The sequence below is a fragment of the Chelonia mydas genome, chromosome 10 (assembly GCF_015237465.2).
Source record: "Chelonia mydas isolate rCheMyd1 chromosome 10, rCheMyd1.pri.v2, whole genome shotgun sequence".
NCBI lineage: Eukaryota > Metazoa > Chordata > Testudines > Cheloniidae > Chelonia > Chelonia mydas.
In genome coordinates this window covers 42,761,626-42,781,403 of record NC_051250.2, presented here as the reverse complement: position 1 = coordinate 42,781,403, position 19,778 = coordinate 42,761,626, and the positions used below count along the sequence as shown (strand labels likewise).

General features: G+C 53.6%; 1 protein-coding gene across 13 annotated transcripts in view; it reads left to right on the top strand.

The window, feature by feature from the left end:
* PARP6 (poly(ADP-ribose) polymerase family member 6) overlaps positions 1-19,778 on the top strand; it is a 51,347-nt gene extending 31,569 nt beyond the window's left edge. For 4 of the 13 annotated variants that reach the window (XM_037911430.2, XM_037911435.2, XM_037911432.2 and 1 more), the window contains exons 17-23: positions 585-697; positions 2,104-2,176; positions 3,021-3,090; positions 10,419-10,591; positions 15,410-15,473; positions 18,043-18,127; positions 19,130-19,778. In XM_037911430.2, the coding sequence (XP_037767358.1) occupies positions 585-697; positions 2,104-2,176; positions 3,021-3,090; positions 10,419-10,591; positions 15,410-15,473; positions 18,043-18,127; positions 19,130-19,232 (681 nt within the window). In that variant the 3' untranslated portion in view covers positions 19,233-19,778. Of the gene's footprint in view, positions 1-584; positions 698-2,103; positions 2,177-3,020; positions 3,091-10,418; positions 10,592-15,409; positions 15,474-18,042; positions 18,128-19,129 lie in introns of those variants that run through there. The other 9 variants (XM_037911439.2, XM_037911437.2, XM_037911436.2 and 6 more) reach the window with 6 other exon arrangements.

The window sequence follows — 19,778 nt, the reverse complement described above, 5'->3', positions numbered from 1 at the left end:
TCCTCGGCCTCTTTGACCCTCCGAAGCCTCACCTACCAGCAACCCCCCAGCTCTGCCCATGAGCAGCCCTTACCGTGAGTGTGACTCAGCCTTGCGTCAGGCTGGCACCCTTCCCATCCTGGGGCCTGCAGTCCTCTGATACAAGCTCCCTGTGCCCCGAACGTGTCTTGTTCCCTAAGGCTCTGCCTGCACATGGGGGCTGGGGCTCTGGGGTGGGGACTCCCATCCAGTGGGACTCTGAGTATAGCTCACTCGCTCCTAGGTCACTGGTAACAGCCTGCAGGCCCTGCCGAGAGGGGCAGGACTGGGAAGGTGAAAGGCTCCATCTGTGGCCATTGCTGACACTAGCCATGCAGGGAGCAGCCTTGGTTTGCTTCCACCACACCAGTCACTGCCTGGCACCCAGTGTCCCTGAGGTGTAGAGAGGTCTGCACCATTGGGCCCTGTGCTGGCTCCTGGAGACGGTGGTGGGGTTGGGATGGGGGTTCAGCGCGGGGACAGACTTCCCTGCATGATCTCTCTCTTTTATCTTTCTCCTGCTCGCTTGCTCCCTCCCCTTTTTGCTGGTCTGTTTCCCTTGGTAGCAGCTGAAATTCATGCACACCTCACACCAGTTCCTTCTGCTGAGCAGCCCCCCGGCCAAGGAAGCCCGGTTCCGCACAGCCAAGAAACTCTACGGGAGCACCTTTGCTTTTCAGTGAGTCCATGGTGGGACGGGGCCCTTCCCCTTGGGGCAGCTCCCCACTGCTGCTTCCTGAGGGCTCCAGACCGGCTGGCACTGCTGCCCCCAGGTTTCCCTTCGCTGCCGCATGTCAGAAGAATCCCCACAGTGGGGCCTGTCCCTGCTCTGGTAGCGATGCCCTGGCAGAGCTAGTGCCCAGAGCGAGTGAGCCAAGACCCTTGCTTCAGCAGCTGAGCAAGGTACCCAGCCAGGCAAGAGGGTCTGAGTGTATCTAGGGGAGAGCTCTGGCTACAGGCAGGCTGGGGCAATGGGGTTGCTTCTAGATAAGGAAACTTAGGGCCTGATCCAAAGTCCATTGGATTCAATGGAAAGACCCCCATTGGGCTTTGGATCGGGCCCTGTGAGCCCACCTGGCAGTGGAATAGTGGTGCTGTGTGCTAGGGAGGGGAAGGACCCTCTGGGTCAGATCAGAACCAGCTTGATCCATTGCCCAGAACAGGGACTCCAGCCCCAAAGGGCTGGCGGCTGACAGGGACCAGCTAACTTGCATTATTTTCTTACCCTGGGTGGGCAGAGGCGTGGCCAGGCCCAGATGGAACAGTGGGGCTGCTCTTCTGAGAATCCCAGCCTGCTGCCTCAAAGCCCAGAGGCGCAGAAGGATCCAAACTTACCTGTACTAAGTGGGACCTTCCTGTGGCTGCCCGGCTAAGTCTGTGTTGTGTGGCCATGGCGCAGCTGGGCATTCTGGGGCATTGTGGGGCTGATGAGGTAGCACTGGGAGGCCGCCTGCATCCCCAGGGTGTGTGAGCAGGGAGTTCCTTGGGAAGGGCTGATGGCTGGGTCTGCCGAACCTCTGTCTCCATTCAGCCTGGCCCGCCATCCTGCCAAAGGCTCAGGGCCATTCAGAAGGGGAGGCTGGGCATGGCCCAGCAGAGGAGAGAGCTCTTGAGACTTTACGAAGCCGTGCCAGCCCTAGGGGAGGGTGTGTCTGTGGGTCTGACTGCCCTGGAGCAGGAGGTGTGAGTCCCAGCTGGCATGGACATAGTCGGGCGTAGCGGGAGGGGCTAGCCGCCCTGGGGATGAGGCTAGGCTATCCCCTGGGATTGTCCTCGGGGTGGCCAGCCTCTCTTGGTGCCCGCACCGCCGCAGACACGGCGGCATTTAGCGCTCTCATGGGTGCGTCTGTTCCAGCTGGAAGTTCCACCTCCGGCCTTGCCATCCTGGATGTGGGTGCATGGGAGAGAGGGAGGCCCCGGGTGCTGCTCTGGTAGCAAGGGAGTGGCTGGCTGTGTGTGTGCTAGGTGCCAGTGAAGGAGTGGAGGGCGGGTGCGTGAGGGGACAGGTATGAGCAGGGTGTGCACGCAGGATGGCAGCGCTCAGCTGGGCTGTGTGCCTGACGTGCTGGTTCCTTGCTCTTACAGTGGATCTCACATTGAGAACTGGCATTCCATCCTACGCAACGGGCTGGTCAATGCGTCCTACACCAAACTGCAGGTAACAGCCTGGTGCCCGCCCTCTGCCAGCCCTCTGACCTCATGGGCTGGGTGTGGCCACGTGCAGGTGACCTAGGCTGTCCTGGGCATTGAGCGAGCCAGTGGGTCTGAGATCCGGGCTCTGGTCTGGCTGGCATTAGAAGAGAGCCCAGCTTTGTGGGGCAAGATTAACCCCTGCAGTGCTGGGCTGCAGTGAGCACCAGCCGCAGAGTCTCCCATAAGCGGGTTGTGCCTGGGGGAGACCTGGATTTTCACTCACAGCCCCCCTGGGGAGGGTCCCATGCCCAAGGCCATGCCCTCTCCTCTTTCCACTGCAGCTCAGCTCCCAGCAGCCAACTCTCCCAAACCCACCCCGCTCCCAGCAGTGCCCAGGCACTGACTCTGCAGGCTCAGCTGCTGCTGAGTTGGACAAGCAGACAGAAAAGTAGTTGGACAGACTGACTGGCGGGGGATGGGTGGGAAGACGTATAGACAACATGCAGGGGAGGGGCCTGCAGCGTGGGGCAGATGGACAGACTGACAGCGGTGGGAAGGACCTGCAGTGTGGGGTGGATGGACAGACCGACAGGCGGGGGAGGGGCCTGCAGCTTGAGGCGGATGGACAGACTGACAGGTGGGGGAGGAGTCTGCAGCGTGAGGCAGATGGACAGACCGATAGGCAGGGGAGGGGTCTGCAGCATGGGGTGAATGGACAGACTGACAAGCGGGGGAGGGGCCTGCAGTCCGGCCAGTCTGTGCCCTGTTGGTTTCTCCCTGCCCTGGCCCTGGGCTGGCGGATGCAGCGCCTCCTGGGTACATGCTCGCACCGTCTGCCTGTGTTGCTCACGCTGGTGTTTTCCTGCAAGCTGCATGGAGCAGCCTATGGCAAAGGCATCTATCTGAGCCCCATCTCCAGTATTTCCTTTGGATACTCAGGTAAGAGGCTCTCCTCTCTCCCCGTCTGTCTGTGCACCCAATGGCCCTGGAGAGCTACACGTTCCCCTCCATGCCCTGTTGCAAACCCAGCCTGGGAGGGACACTGCTGGGCTCGGGCACTTCTGGGCTCCCTGGGTAAAGGGCTCGTGCCATTTGCACACCGCTCAGGCTGGGAGAAGCACGTGCAAACAGCATTTTCCAGAAGCCATGTGTATTAGAGAAGGAGAATGCGGCTCCCAGGGACACCTGAGTGGGGTTTCCCAGGTGGGTCGCCCTGCACAGCCTGCCCTCCAGGACTCTGGTCTGCAGCACCAGGCTGGGCTTGATGCGAGGCCTATCTGCACATGTTGCTTCCAGCCAGAGCTATTTGTGATTGGCATGAGTACCCCCAGGCCCTGCTCCTCCATCACCGCTGTGCTCCAGGCTGTCCCCCTCAGGGCTGTTGCCAATAGCAGCTCTGTCCAGGGTGGCTGGGCAGGGTGTGCTGGTGGCATGGAGGCAGGTTTAACCTGTGGGGGAGCTGGTCCTGTGGCCTCCTGGGATTAACCCTTGCTCATGGCCTCCCTTCTCAGAGACACGCCTGCTTGGTGGCACCAGCATGCCTGCTTTGTGGTGTGTTTGTGTGTGTGCCCGTCTCAGCCATGGCAGTCCCCATGCATCGCACGGCTCCCTCATTCTCCCCTCCCCACCTCTATAACATGCTCTGGGATGTCCCGCAGCCATTGGCCGGGAGTGCCAGATCTTGCCTCGGTCTGACGGGGTGATGGGTCTTCTCTGATGGGAAGTCCCTGGCTACGTGGGTATCTGCTGTTACAGCCTGGTACAGTCGGGAAGGCAACTCTGCCAGCCTGTGGGGGGTCCTGGTTCTCCTCCAGCATTGCATGGCACTGATTTTGGGAAGCAGCCTCCCATGCCGGCCGTGGGAAGGTGCCGTCCATGTCTCAGGAACGGATGGACAATGAATGGCTCTCTGCAAAGCGTCTGCTTCCTGGGGAGAGCTTTGATTTTTCATCCAAAACCCAAATACCTCCTGGAAGCTCTAGTTCAGGCACCTCGTGTCCCCTTTCTCCTCTCTGGACCAGGCTCCCCAGACAGATTTTATTTCTCATGATGCATCACCCACCTCTCCAAGAGGGGAGACCGTGGTGAACCATGGGAGATGTAGTCTGACCAGGGGGTTTAGCCCATAGAACATAAGTACGACCATACTGGGTCAGACCAAATGTCCATCTCACCCAGTATCCTGTCTTCCGACAGTGGCCAGTGCCAGGTGCCCCAGAGGGAATGAACAGAACAGAGCAATTATCAAGTGGTCCATCCCCTGTCGTCCAGTCCCAGCTTCTGGCAGTCAGAGGTTTAAGGATGCCCAGAGCATGGGGTTGAGTCTCTGGCCATCTTGGCTGATAGCCATTGAGAGACCTGTCCTCCATGAACACGTCTAATTCTTTTCTGAATCCAGTTATTGTTTTAGCCTTCACAACATCCCCTGGTAATGAGAGCCACAGGCTGGCTGTGCATTGTGTGAAGAAATACTTCCTTATGTTTGTTTTAAACCTACTACCTATTAATTTCATTGGGGGCACCCCTGGTTTGTGTGTTATGTGATGGGGTAAATAACACTTCCCTATTCGCTTTCTCCACAGCAGTCATGATTTTGTAGACTCTATCATATCCTCCCTTAGTAGTCTCTTTTCTAAGTTGGAGTCCCGTTTTTTTAATCTCTTCTCAAATGGAAGCTTGTCCACACCCCTAATAATTTTTGTTGCCCTTCTCTGTACCATTCCCAATTCTCATACCCCTTGTTTGAGATGGGGTGACTAGAACTGCAAGCAGTATTCACGGTGTGGGCGTACCATGGATTTATATAGTGGCATTATGATATTTTCTGTTTTTTATCTCTCCCTTTTGTAATAGCTCCTAACATTGGGTTAGCTTTTGTGACTGCCACTGCATGTTGAGCAAATGTTTTCAGACAACTGTCCACAATAATGCCAAGATCTCTGTCTTGAGTGGTAACAACTAATTTAGACCCCGGCATTTTGTATCCATAGTTGGGATTATTTTTTTCCAATGTACATTACTTCACACTTATCAATATTGAATTTCATCTGCCATTTTGTTACTCAATCCCCCAGTTTTGTGAGATCTCTTTGTAACTCTTTGCAATCAGCTTTGGACTTAACTCTCGAGTAATTTTGTATCATCTGCAGATTTTGCCACCTCACTGTTTACACCTTTTCCCAGATCATTTATGAATATGTTGAACAGCACTGGTCCCAGTATGGATCCCTGGGGGACACCACTCTCTCCGTTCTGAAAACTGACTATTTATTCCTACCCTTTGTTTCGTATCTTTTTAACCAGTTACTGATCCATGAAAGGACCTTCCCTCTTATCCCATGACTGCTTAGTTTGCCTAACAGCCTTTGGTGTGGGACCTTGTCAAAGACTTTCTGAAAGTCCAAGAAAACTGTACCGACTGGATCATATACTTGTTGACCCCCCCTCAAAGAATTGTAATAGATTGGTGAGGCATGATTTCCTTCTACAAAAATTGTGTTGACTTTCCCCCAATTTATCATGTTTATGTACCTGATAATTCTCTTCTTTACTACAGTTTCAACCAATTTGTCTGGTACTGAAGTTGAGATTACCAGCCTGTAATTGTCAGGATCACCTCTGGGGCCTTTTAAAAAAAATCAGCATTACATTAGCTATGCTCCAGTCATCTGGTGCAGAGGCTGATTTAAGCAATAGGTTACATACCACAGTTATTAGTTCTGCGATTTCACATTTGAGTTCCTTTCAGAACTCTTGGGTGAATGCCAGCTGGTCCTGGTGACTTATTACTGTTTGTTTTAGCTGTTTATTCCAAAACCTCCTCTATTGACACCTCAGTCTGAGACGGTTCCTCAGAATGGCTCTGGTGTGAGGATCTCCCTCACATCCTCTGCAGTGAAGACTGATGCAAAGAATTCATGTAGCTTCTCCACAATGGCCTTGTCTTCCTTGAGTGCTCATTCATGACCTCAAACATCCAGTGCCCTCATTGATTATTTGGCAGATGGGCTTCCTGCTTCTGAGGTGCTTAAAACAATTGCTGTTAGTTTTTGTGTCTTTAGCTAGTTGCTCTTCAGTCTTTCTTGATCTGCCTTAGTACGCTTTTACACTTGGCTTGCCAGAGTTTATGCTCTGTTTTATTTTCCTCACTAGGATTTGACTTTCAGTTTTTAAAGGATACCTTTTTACCTCTAACCACCTCTTTTACTCAGCTCTTTAGCCATCACAGCATGTGATTTGGTTCTCTCACTGTTCTGTTGTATTATCTCTGGGGTGTACATTTAGTTTGAACCTCTGTCATGGTGTTTTAAAATAGTGTCTATGCAGTTTGCAGGAATTTTCCCCCTTGAGACTGTCCCTTTTAATGTCCATTTAATAAACCTCCTCCTTTTTGTGTGGGGTTCCCCTTTTGGACGTGAAAGACGACTGTGGTGGGTTTCTGAGGCACTTCGAGGATATTACACTGCGGCCGCTAACACTGAGCGGTTCAGCAGCGGTCACCTTTTGGACCAGACTCTGTGCTCCGCTTGAGAGAACGTGGAGCACCTGGACTACAGCTGCTATGGGCACCACCGCAGCATTTCCACACTGAGCTTGTTCGTTTTCAGGTTCCCATTTTTCAGAGAAATATCAACATTTCCCATGGAAAATTTGGACAAAAATGACTTGTTTAATTTGTGTAGAAATTTGCCATAGAAAAATAACTTGCTTTCCAACGAGCTTTAATTAACACACTTCCCCTGATGTGTCTGCCAGGGCGCCCGGCTTCCTGGCTGGCCCAGTTCCCTCAGCCACTGAATCGGCACAGTGAGAAACCTGACGCAAACTGGGAGCCCACTCTTGCCTCTCTCTTGCATATCTGAAGCTTTTATTGGCTTCAGTGAGTTTTACTTCCACCAGGAACCCAGGACTAGGGCCCTCGTCTCTTAGCCCCTCACCTCTCAGGCCGTTCCCGTGCTGGGGCTGGCTTGGTTTATTTGGTCTGCAAAAGACTCTCCATAGGAATTCTGAAAATCAGGCTTTATCTCTTCAAAAGAGCTCAGGCCTAGACTTCTAGTGCTCGGCACTCTTCACTGGGGCCAGATTTCCCAGAGAGCCCTGCAGCGACCATACTCAGTGGGCGGAGCCCCTAAGCAAATCGAGCCAGTCATTTTGGTGCCTCCCTGGGAGCGGTGTTGGAAATTCCGGTCAGAGCACCCTTCCAGCCCCGGTAAGCGGGAAAAGGCCAGTCGATTGTCCCCCTGCATTTCCCAGGAGCCCTGGTGAGATTGGCCCCTGTGGTAAGTCCCTTGTGTCTAGTCCAGCCTAGCATTATAACAGCTGCTGCCCGTGCATTATAGAGCAGTGCCTCTTGAAAGCCCCTGGCTGCACTGTCTAGAGAGCCGTCCTGCCTGGGGAATGAATGACTGTAGTGCCTTGAGGGTGCTGTCATGTCTAGGTGATAGGCATGGTATGAACACCTAGAGCGGGGGTAGCCTGGGGTCATGGCTCTGGGGAGGGTCACACGCCGGTGTCAGGGTCAGTGACCAAGCTGCATTGGTAGATGAGGTGTGTGTGTCCTGCTCTGGGGAAGGCTGTGAAGCACTGGCATGGTGGATCTGTTACCTGCCCTCCCTGCCTCGCCCTCCTTCTCTCCTCTCCACTCCACTCACCTGGTGAACAGGGGATGTTTCCTCTTGAGTTTCCATTGGCAAATGCTTTGCCTCCCCTTCCCGCTGCAGTGGGACACAAAGGGGAGCCAAGCCAGCTAGCCCGGGAGCTGCAGCAGGGCCATGTGGAGGGGAAGCCTGGCTGCTCATCCAGGCAGCCAGCTCTGTCCCCTCTGCACAGCTTCCACATGGCTCATTGGCCACACAAGCAGCAGGCATGTGGCCAGCAGAGGAGCTGCCCTGAGTGGTAGGTCATCGCAGCTCCAGGCATTGCTAAAGAGCTGCAGCCAAAGCTGCTGGAAGCCATAGATCCCCCTCCTGGAGCAGTCTCAGCACAGTCGCTGGCATCACGGCTAGTGGCCAGACAGCGCTGCCGTGGCCAGTGGGTTGGAGGGAGAGTCCACACAGATCCCCCTCCAGGGCTTCTGCTAGCCCTTCTGTTGGTCCCATGGATTCACAGATTCGAAGGCCAGAAGGGACTGCCATGATCCCTAATCTGGCCTCCTGTCTAACCCAGGCCAGAGAGCTGGGGGACGTGCAGACTCCTGGTCCCTGTTTATTCCCCTGTCCACTGGGAGGTGAACGCGGGGAGCTTTCTGATTCCCAGGGCCCTTTTACACTACTCACTCTGGGGATCTGGGGCCAGTGGGCTGATGTCTATTAGGGCATATCAGGAAGCAAACGAGGGCAGCAGAAGCCATGTCTGTTTAACCCCCCTCCAGCTTGAGCATCCCTGAGACACATCACACTGCTGCAGGCCTTGCCCCTTAGCTCTGGAAAGTCAGACTCATTGCTGCGTCGTCTGTCAAGGGCCCTGAGCCATGGACGCTTCCCAGTCGGGTTGGATCTTCACCTGGAGCATTCGGTGACAATGCACGTCTGGGGGGCCCAGACCAGGCCAGCGGGATGGCAGAGAAAGTCAGGGTGCTCCCACTTCAGCCACAAGCACCTAGGGAGACAACTGGCTGCTCTGGGGTTCATCTGGCTTCTGTGGATTGAAGCTGCCCCATGGCAGTTTGAGGGGGCTGGGGGGAGACAGAATTTGAGCTGCAGGTCCTGTTAAACTCCAGACTAACAGGGAACCACAGCAACTCCTGTTAACAAGACTCAGACCCCACCTTCAGCAGCGTCACTCACTCCCTACCCTTGTCCTTCACAATGGCCCCAGGTGGTGGCAGCTGCGGGGCTCTGTCGTTCCACAGTGCATGGCCCTTTCAGGAGCACTTTATTATACTCTCCTCCTCCCTGAGCACCTCTGATTGTTAAGCTACAAGGCCGGTATCATGTAACCCAGGGGTTCTCAAACGGGGGGTTGGGAGGTTATTACATGGGGGGTCGCGAGCTGTCAGCCTCAAGCCCAAACCCCGCTTTGCATCCAGCATTTATAATGGCGTTAAATATAGTAAAAAAGTGTTTTTAATTTATAAGGGGGGGGTCACACTCGGAGGCTTGCTATTTGAAAGGGGTCACCAGTAGCAAAATTTGAGAACCACTGATGTAGCCAGTGAGGTACATACGCAGGGTAAGACACCTGGCCTGGTGGAGCTGTGTGCCAGGCTGTAGCTCTGGAGACATGGGGTCAATTCCCAGCTCAGCCGCAAATGCCTGTGGCTTTAGGCAAATCATGTGATCTACCCTGTTTCCCAGTTCCCGAGCTGAAAGAGTGGGGCCAGTCCTCCCACTGGGGCTAAATCCATGAGTGGCTGTGGTGCTGCGGGGCCATGTTACATACCTCGCTCAGCCTTGCCTCCTAAAAGGTAGACAGCAGACTGAAGATGGTCGTCTCAGCTCTTGCCCAAATGATCTCCAGGGACACATGGCCCTTTGTGGTTACACTCACTAAATCCAAGTTAGCCCACTGCATGGTAGTTCCCATGTGCACACATCCGTTTGTGCTCCTGTATACGAGAGGGTTTCTGCACCATCTAATGTTCTTCATGGGAATGTCTGCTTGGGTCATGGCACACCCTTGGGTGTGGCAGTGCATTGCCAGAGCAATCATAGGCACCAACTTCTGCTCCCGCCGGTGGGTGCTCAACCCCACTCTACCCCCAGTCCTGCCCCGACTCCACCCCTTCCATGAAGCCCCGGCCCTGCCCCGCCCCCATTCCGACTGCTTCTCCAAAGTCCCTGCCCCAACTCTGCCCCCTCCCTGCCCCTATTCCGACTCCTTCCACAAATCCCCACCCCGGCCCCGCCTCCTTTCCTGAGTGCGCCACGTTCCCGCTCCTCTCCCCGCCCCCCCAGAGCAGGCAAACAGCTGTTTGACGGCAGCCGGGTGGGAAGCACTGGGAGGTAGGCGGAGGAGGGGGGAGCGGTGCGCTCAGGGGAGGAGGAGGAGGAGGAGGCGGGGCCGGGGAGTAGGGAAGTTTGGCTGCCGGTGGGTGCAGAGCACCCACTAATTTTTCCCCGTGGGTGCTCCAGCCCCAGAGCACCCACAGAGTCGGCGCCTATGAGGGCAATATTGATCTGCACGGAGAGCTAGCCTCATCCTTTCGCCTCCTTCAGCACACAGCTATGCCTTGTGGAGCATTCTGGACACAGGATTTAGTGAGAGGAGGGCGGCCTTCCCCAGTAACTGCTGACCTGTGCTATTGTTCTTCCTTTATTGTCCAACAGGGATGGGGAAAGGACAGCACAGGATGCCCTCAAAGGATGAGCTCGTCCAGAGATATAACCGAATGAACACCATCCCTCAGGTAACCGGCGGTATTGCTTGCTGGGCCTTGTCCCTGGAACCCCAGCCATGCACAGCCTCTGTTTGTCCTTCTACCTTCACACCAGCCACAGGGGTATGTGCAAGACTGGCCTGTGTCATATCTGAGATGTGTTTGTGCAATCACTGTTTTTCTGTGCCTGAGGGGAGGGAATGTTGCCAAGTGGTTAGAGCAGGCGACTGGGGCTCAGGGCTCCTAGGTTTTGTTTGCTGTTCTGTTGGTCTTTTGGTAAGGGCCATAACTGCGGAGTATTGGCCCAACTCTGGTCCCATTGATGTCAATGGGCAGTCAACTTCTGACTCTGAGGGTCAACTTCTGAAAACCCCACCTTCTGTGCCTCAGTTTACCCATCTATAAAATGTGTATAGTCAGCCTCACCTACCTCTCTGGTTAGTGCCCTGGGCTTCCACATCTGGAGACCTGGCTTTCTACATCTATCACAGATGTTTGGTGGGATTTATTCCAGCTCCTAGTGACCATTTTCACAAAGCATGAAGCTGATCATGTGTCCTGAGACAATTTGGCCCCATAAGTGCCGACTCCATGGGTGCTCTGGGGCTGGAGCACCCACTGGGAAAAATTGGTGGGTGCTCTGCACTCACTGGCAGCTCCCCACCCCACCATCCCTCCCCAGCTCACCTCTGCCTCCACTCCGCCTCCTCCCCGAGTGCACCGCTGGGTCCTGCTTCTCCCCCTTTCCTCCCAGCGCTTGTGCCACAAAATAGCTGTTTTGTGCGGCAAGCCTGGGAGCGAGGGGGGAGGAGGGGGAACGCGGCACGCTTGGGGGAGGAGGCGGGGTGGGGGAAGGGATTTGGGAGGGATCCAATAGGGGCAGGGAGGGGCGGCGTTGGGGTGGGGGTGGGGGCGCAAGCACCCTCCGGCCCTGACAAAAGTTGGTGCTTGTGTTTGGCCTAATTAGTGGCCTCTGGGGGAAGGACCAGGCTTGGGACAGCAGGAGCTGTGAGACAAGGCTGGGCTGCATTGGCAGAGCTGTGTGTGCGCATGCGTGTGTGTGTGCGCATGTGTGTGTGTGTGTGTGTGTGCGTGCAAAAATCACATTGGGGAAGAAAGCTACTAGAGCCTCCCTTGGGATAGTGCTTGGGGTGTGCTCCACCGGAATCCGATTTGGATATGGGTAGAGGCCTCTTTAATTTTTTTAATGAAGTAAATACTAATGGGAGTTGTGTGATCATGGGAGACTTTAACTTCCCAGATATAGACTGGAGGACAAGTGCTAGTAATAATAATAGGGCTCAGATTTTCCTGAATGTGATAGTTGATGGATTCCTTCACCAAGTAGTTGCTGAACCAACTAGAGGGGATGCCATTTTAGATTTGGTTTTGGTGAGTAGTGAGGACCTCATAGAAGAAATGGTTGTAGGGGACAACCTTGGTTCGAGCGATCATGAGCTAATTCAGTTCAAACTAAATGGAAGGATAAACAAAAATAGATCTGTGACTAGGGTTTTTGATTTCAAAAGGGCTAACTTTCAAAAATTAAGGAAATTAGTTAGGGAAGTGGATTGGACTGAAGAACTTATGGATCTAAAGGCGGAGGAGGCCTGGAATTACTTCAAGTCAAAGTCGCAGAAACTATCAGAAGCCTGCATCCCAAGAAAGGGGAAAAAATTCATAGGCAGGAGTTGTAGACCAAGCTGGATGAGCAAGCATCTCAGAGAGGTGATTAAGAAAAAACAGAAAGCCTACAAGGAGTGGAAGATGGGAGGGATTTGCAAGGAAAGCTACCTTATTGAGGTCAGAACATGTAGGGATAAAGTGAGAAAGGCCAAAAGCCATGTAGAGTTGGACCTAGCTTTTTCTGTAATATTCAAGTACCTGATGTCACACCTACATGCTGGGGGATACGGGTGGGCCCAGACACATGTCCAGGGTGGTGTTTTATACAGGTTGGACCTGCGTTAAGATAGGAGGGAAGCCTTGAAAGCTGTGCAAGCATGGCTCTGGGAGGGGATCCACACCCCCAACACAGATCTCTACCTCCCTTTGCCCCAAATGCCTAATTCATCCCTGTGAAACACTGAGGCCTGGTCTACACTGGCCGGGGGAGGGAAATCGACCTAAGTTATGCAACTTCAGCTACGTGAATAACATAGCTAAAGTTGATGTACTTAGATCTACTCACCATGGCGTCTTCACTGCAGTGAGTTGACAGCTGACACTCTCCCGTCAACTCCGCCTGCGCCTCTTGCTCCGGTGGAGTACCGGAGTTGACGGGAGAGTGCTTGGCAGTCGATTTATCACGACTAGATGCAATAAGTTGACCCCCCGGGTCGATTGCTGCCCGTCGATCCTGCGGGTAATGTAGACAAGCCCTGAGTAGAAATACACTGGGTATCAATAAAACTCTCCCCCCAGGAAAAAAGTTTTAAACACAGCACATTTTGTTTCAGCAACTCCTCAGTTTCCTCCACTCCCAAGACCCCTCAACAAATCTCCATTTTCTGTTTTAAGCTGCAGATAGGTGTGTTCCTGAGCCACTGCCCCTTCCTCGTTGCTTGTCCAGTTTTCTTCTTTGCAGTGTTGTTGTAGCCGTGTTGGTCTCAGGACATGAAAGACACAAGCTTCTCCCTTCCACCAACAGAAATTGGTCCAATAAAAAATATTACCTCATCTACCTTCCACCCTCTTTTGAGTGGCCAGTCCATCTGGTGATATCTCTGATATAATGGTCTTTTTCCTCCGCCTGCGATTTTGCATGAGAGTCAGAGTGTTGGAAGTGAGTCACTCGGGGATCAGCAAGCCATGTGTCCACAAAAAGATGTTCCTTTACTTAGGATCTCAAGTCACTGTGCTCCCTTTAAGTTAATCTTTCTCATCACCTCTTGGTTCATAGGTTTCATTATCCAACTAACTAAACATTCTTCTAGAAAACCAGAATTCAAATGTTCTGAGTTTGATCTGTGTCCTTTGTAAGTGTCCAGCTCTCACATCCATACAGGAGAGCTGACCATATGTAGCCCTTCAGCAATCAAGTGAAAATATTCAGTTTTGAGGACCAGCCACTAGAAGGCATGCAACACATTTTTCTTTTATCTGGATAAAACTCCATATTTTACGCACTCTCTCCAAACAGTTTGTACAACTGTTTCCTATGACAGCAGGAGAACAGTGGTAACAGGATTCCTTGGTTCTGCTCCACAAAACACTTCCAGCCCCATGGACAGGAAGTTTGATTGGCCAAAAACCAACCAAGCAAGAATATACATTTCAATAAGAAGGCACAGGGGAACAAAAGGAGACAAAAATCTTAGCTCTTAACTCTCTAGGGCACTGAAGGAACTGTGGGCCAGGTAGAACTGTAAACTCACAAGGCCCTTTGCTACATCTACGCTCCAAGACACTTTGAATTCCAAAGGAGTTACTGTAATATCAATGCCCCACATGCACACTACATTCACTTTTCATTGGGAGCATTATTTCTGTGGACTTTTTGAGATCTGCAATAGATCCCGCAGACTTTACAGCAACATGAAACATTCTGTTCAAAGAGGAAGTTCAAGATTGCCATCTAATATTAAAGTATGAAAACACAGTTATGCAAAGGTAGGTTACAGTCCTAAAAAGCTAAGCGTTACCCCGCTGCTTCCGCAAGTGAGAACTGTGCTGGAGCTTAAACTGTGAGTCAGCTCCCTGCCACCCAGCCTGCCCACCTCACCGCACACTCCTCAAGGCTCTGCCCATGTAAGCCTTGCCTTGCTGGGACCCATCAGTGAACCCCAGTTGTCGCGCTCCCTGGAGTCATCTCCCTGCAGTGTCAGCCCCTCTCACTGGACACTTGCATTTGCTGCCTCCAAAGAGACGGTGTGCACACCAGTTGGTTAGTTTAGCTGAAGACTCGCCCTTCACTTCCATGCACAGCACTGAGATGGCTTGGTAAGAAAACAAGAATACGTTGATTAATACAGAACAGAGATTTAAGTGATACTAAGCAAGAGGCTTGTCTGGTTACAAGCAAAACAAAAATAAAACCCACTTTCTAGGGTTGAAAGCATAACAGATCACAAGCTTGGTCTCAGGCAATTTCTCACTTATAATCTCTTCTCAGAGACTTCAACCCCCATGGCTGAAGATCCACCTTTCACAGATTCCCAGGGCTCTGTCCTCGTTTAAGTGATGGATACTTATAATGTCTTTTTGCTCCCTCTTACAATTTCCAAAGTCTATTGTCTTTGTCTCAAGAGCCAGAAAGACTTCCTGGGTGTGCAGACTTGGAGCCCCGGTGAACTCACTGAGCGTCTTCCTCCGTTGCCTGTTAGCTTGATGGCTTTGTTCACCTGATATGTAAATGTACTTTCATTGTCCTCTGCTGATCATCAAGCTGGTCAGACATTCCTTTGCCTAGGGCAGGCTGGGGGCATGATCTGTCTCCCAAACACATTTCCAGCACACATATACAACTCTTTGTACCCTACCTGTACATGCATCATGCAATGACTTTCAGGACCAACATGTTACCAGTTTACGTATGATACCTTACATGATACCTTTTACAGACATGTTAGGACAACAGCATGTTGGGGCGGTGAGTGTGTCAGGCCTGATACGACTTCCGGTGTAGTGGGCCCTCTGCCAGTGGGCATTGAGGGGCGCTTGGGATCCCACCCTCAGATGGGGGCTGGGCCACAGAGCCCAGAACTCAACAAATTACTGAGAACAACAAATGAAGAAAGCAGGGCTGGGGTCCAGCCTGGGTTGGGTTATCAGTGTTTATACCTCTGACATGGTCAGTATTCTCCACTGTGATTGGCTGTTCCTACGGAGTTTGGACTATGTAAGGGACAGGGCTGGCCCCTGCAAAGGCAGAGTGGTGACACAACCCGAGTGGGATGCCAGGCAGGTCATGGTAACCCAGACTTTGTGGTTTGTTTGCAGACTCGATCCATCCAGTCCCGGTTCCTGCAGAGTCGGAATCTAAACTGTATAGCACTTTGTGAAGGTAAGAGGTAGAGGAAGGGGTGTCCTCACGCACCGCCTTGAGGGCCCTGGGACCCCAGGAATGGCACTGGAACAAGGTGGGGTTGGAGTGGTGGGTGCCAGAAACCTGGCTGCCTATTGCCTGTTCTCTGGGCTCAGACTGTCGCAGCGTGCCATCCCTTCCTGCTGGGCTTTGCAGCTTGTGGCCTGCTCGCTCCATGCCCTAGTGGGATGCGCTGCCCATTCACCACCTTGGCTGTCCATATGCTGGTGTCCCCTCTCTGCCACACATATGGCTGTGACACTTTGTGTCCCAGGCCTTGTGCTGTGGTGGGCATTGTTCCTCCCTCTATGTAAGAGTATCTGGGCCGGTCTGGGGGCTGGTCCATGGCTGGAGGGGACCCATACCACATTGTCTCTGGTGGAGCTTTAGCTGGTGTCACTCACTCAGGCGTCTTCTCCTGGAGACCCAGAAGGATGGTGTTAGCCCTGGCTCCTCCCCAGCAGCTTTCCCCAGTAGCAGTGAGGGTTGCAGGGGCTCTGCTACATCACATCCCCCCCTTTCAGCATGGCTGTGAGGCTGTAGGGGGCAGTGAGCCACCATGAGCTGCGTCTGACAGGTAGGTCTCGGTCTCTTCTGTGCTGAGCCCAGTGGGTTCAGTGTCTTTGCTTTTCTCAGTGCCTGGCTGGGGAAAGGGCTTGGGGAATGGTGCTCTGGCTGGGGCTCACTCTCGGTCAGCTGATGGTTGGGCTCTGGCATGGATGGGGCCTGCCCATGGGATCTGGGTGGATCCCTGGTGGCTTCTGGGCACAGCTCCAGTGGCTGATACTGGCTTTTTAAAGCACTACCTGGTGGGACTGCCTGGCTGGGATCCTGCCTCCTCCCCAGGCCCCCAGGTAATAGTTGAGATCAGCAGATTTGCTCTTGTGAACTCTCCCCAGAGCCAGACACCCTGCCTGGGCATTTCCAGTGCTGGGCCCCTATGCTTTGGAATTGACTTATGCCCTCTACTAGGTCTGAGCCCATTGACTCCTGGGGCTGATGTGATGCCTGCCTGTCCCCTCCTGGGGTTGGTGGACGGGGGGTGGGGGCGAAGGGTTTTGCTCTTCACATTGGGCAGGAAACAGTTTTCTTGCCCTGTGAAACTTTGAGCTTTAGAAATGTCTTCCAGTTCCAAATCGGGATGAAAAGTCAAAACTCGAAAAAGTTATGCATCGGAAATCCGAAGGCGTTTTGGTTTGACTCAGTCGAACGTTTCATTGCCATAAAGTCAAACCGTTTTGCCCGCTTTTCTTTTTCGATTTTTTACTCTAGCTGGCTTGAGTTTTGAAATGGACAGGACTTTCCAACTGGAGGAACCAGAATGTTTGTTCTGAGAAATGTCAAAACGGGCATTTTGACCGTTCAGAAATGGTTTTTCCAAATATGCTTTGGAGTTGAGACATTTGTCCAAACTTTCCCACCAGAAGTTTCGGTTTCAATGATTCTGCATTTTATTTATTTATTTTTGACAAAAAATGTTGAACTGAATCAATCCCAGCCAGCTCTAGGCTCTTTGCTTGTAGCCTAACTCCATTTCCATCAGCTCTTTCCTCGCTTGTCTGGCTGGACTGCACTCTCTTTGGAGCAGGGCCTGTCTCTTGCTGCGTGTTTATACAGTTCCTAGCACAACGGGGTCTTGATCTCAGTGTGGGCTCCTAGATGATCCAACAGTACAAATAATAATTACGATATTCAGTTGATGTTAGTCAACTCCTTTTTGTGTGTTTTGAAACATAATTGTATAGGCAGGTCCCTTGTTTTGATCCTAATGATTCCTAGAGTTTTTAAGGCCAGACCATTAGATCATGTTGTCCAGCGGTTCTCAGCCAGGGACCTGGGGCCCCCTGGGGGGCCTTGAGCAGGTTTCAGGGGGGTCTGCCAAATAAACCAGAGAGCTGGGCCGGCTTTAGATTTGCTGGGGCTCAGGGCAGAGAGCCAAAGCCCGAGCCACCCGGAGCTGAAGCTGAAGCCCGAACAACTTAGCTTTGTGGGGCCCTGTGTGGCCTGGGGCCTAGGGAAATTGCCCTGCTTGCTACCCTGTAATGTTGGCCCTGGCTTTTAATCTCCTGGATATGCAGGAAACCAGTTGTTGTGGCACAGGTGGGCTGTGGAGTTTTTATAGCATGTTGTGGAATGAAAAAGATGGAGAACCTCCTGCATAACAAATCTCACCCCGTTACTCCTGTTGAGTGGGCCCACCTCAGTGGCTTAGTTAAATGAGGTGACTGATGGGAGCGCAGCCAGGCTGCAGTAACAGGTGTTAACAGGACAGTGGGTAGATAACGGTGCAGTTCCCTGTGCCATTCCACAGCACCATGGGTGTCCTTGGCATGGTCACCCCATTATCCCTTGGTGGCTGTGCCTCTCCCAGCACTCCTGTCTGGCCTGGGGAAGCAGCCCTTCCCCCCCCCGCCCCCCCACAGCCTGGTGTGGCAGGACAGACATGCCCAGGGACAGCCCCAGGGGACTGGCACCCAAGGCAGGGCCCCAGCTTTGTGTGTGAGCCGCAAGGGCCGCTGACGCCTTCTGACGCCTCCTCCCTTTGCAGTGATCACCTCGAAGGATCTCCAGAAGCACGGGAACATCTGGGTGTGCCCGGTCTCGGACCATGTCTGCACCCGCTTCTTCTTTGTGTGAGTGCCGGGGCGCGAGTGGGGAGGGGCCCTGCTCGTGTGGTGGGGGCAGCTCCCTCTTTGGGGATGGGACGCCCCAAACAGCACCAGGACAGCCCAAACAGCAAGAGCATCGCGAACCATTAGTCAGCATCTCGACTCAGTCCCATGCGGGAGGGGAGAGGAGAGCACAGTGCCCCTCACTGCCCCTGCCCCCCAGGGAGGTTGCCAGGACCCAGCAGCATCTTGTGTGCCACCAAATGGATGCTCGAGTGCAGCCTCCAGCCCCACTGCCCCCTCCTTCCACGCCAGGCCCCCTATTCATTACCGCTCCCTCTCCCGATGGGATTCCCTGCCCCAGCCAGCCAGAGCAGCACTGGTGTGCAGCTGTCGGCAGTGGGAAGAAGGTGAGCCCCAGAGCCTGCTCCCCTTGGCTCTGCACAGCTCAGGGCCGGGTGCCTGCCAGCCGGGAGCACAAGGGGATAGTGGGTAGGAAGGTGCTGGCAGGCAGAGCCCCTGGCCCAGTGCTCAGCACCAGCATCACAGTAGAGGGGTCTGCACTCTGTCACCAGGGGGCCAGCCCTGCTGAGACAGACCCGTCTCAGAGCAGAGAGCTACGGCCAGACACTGACACCCAGGCCACTGGTGCCTGCAGCCTGGCTCTGCTCTGGGAGGGGTGTTAGCAATGGAATGGCTCCCAGTCTGTGGCCCCACTGGCAAACCTGGGTGGTTTAGCTGGGGCTCCCAGTGCTGTGACTAGGGGCCCATTTCCCTCCTGCCAGCCCCTTGCCCAGGTACAGAGTGGGGTGCTTGTCTTTGCAATCAGAGACCTCCCCCTCTGTCCGAGGGCCTGGAGACCCCAGCTCTGCTCCCCTTGATGGGGGTGTGGCCCTGGGAGGACAGACCCTGGGGGTGGGGGTGTTATTGCTGGAGCAGGGACACGCTGGCAATGGACACTCTGGGGAGCTCTGGGTGACCGCTGAGTCCCCCCTCATACTGCTTTCCCTGCCTCGCCCCTCCCAGGTATGAAGATGGACAAGTAGGAGACGCCAATATAAACACTCAGGACCCCAAGATCCAAAAGGAAATCATGCGCGTGATTGGAACTCAGGTCTACACAAACTGAGGGGCACCTGCGGAGCCCACACTATTCACACGGGGAGCCGCTCCCCCTGGCACAGGCAGAGAGGAGCCGGGTGTCCGAGGCTGCCAAAAGGAGCAATGAAAACACTGGCTTCAGGAAGGAAACAGACAGGCGTGGGGGTGGAGTGAGGGCCTCAGCATCCTCCTGGGAGCAGGACTCTGCCGCTTCAGCCAGCACCACATCTGGAGGACAATGGCTCTGTTGCCACATCTGGGAAGCAGAGGTGCGACTGTGGGTCAGGTTTCCCAGCTGGTTCCCTGCTGTCTGTGCATAGATGTATAGCAGAGGACGCAGCCAGGGCGGGCTTGTTGATATTTTCCCATTCCCCCCCCGCCCTGATCTCCCTGTATCCCAGCACTGAGCAGGAGCCATGGGCACGTCCTGCCTCATGTGCCTGCCCTTGGACCTGGGCGTTGCCCCTGGGCACGTGGCCGTTCTCAAGTTTACAGCAATGACATTTTTAACAACAATAAAAACAAAGCAAAAAAAAAAAGGTTTTAGCTTATTAAAGTTCTTTAAAAAACTGTC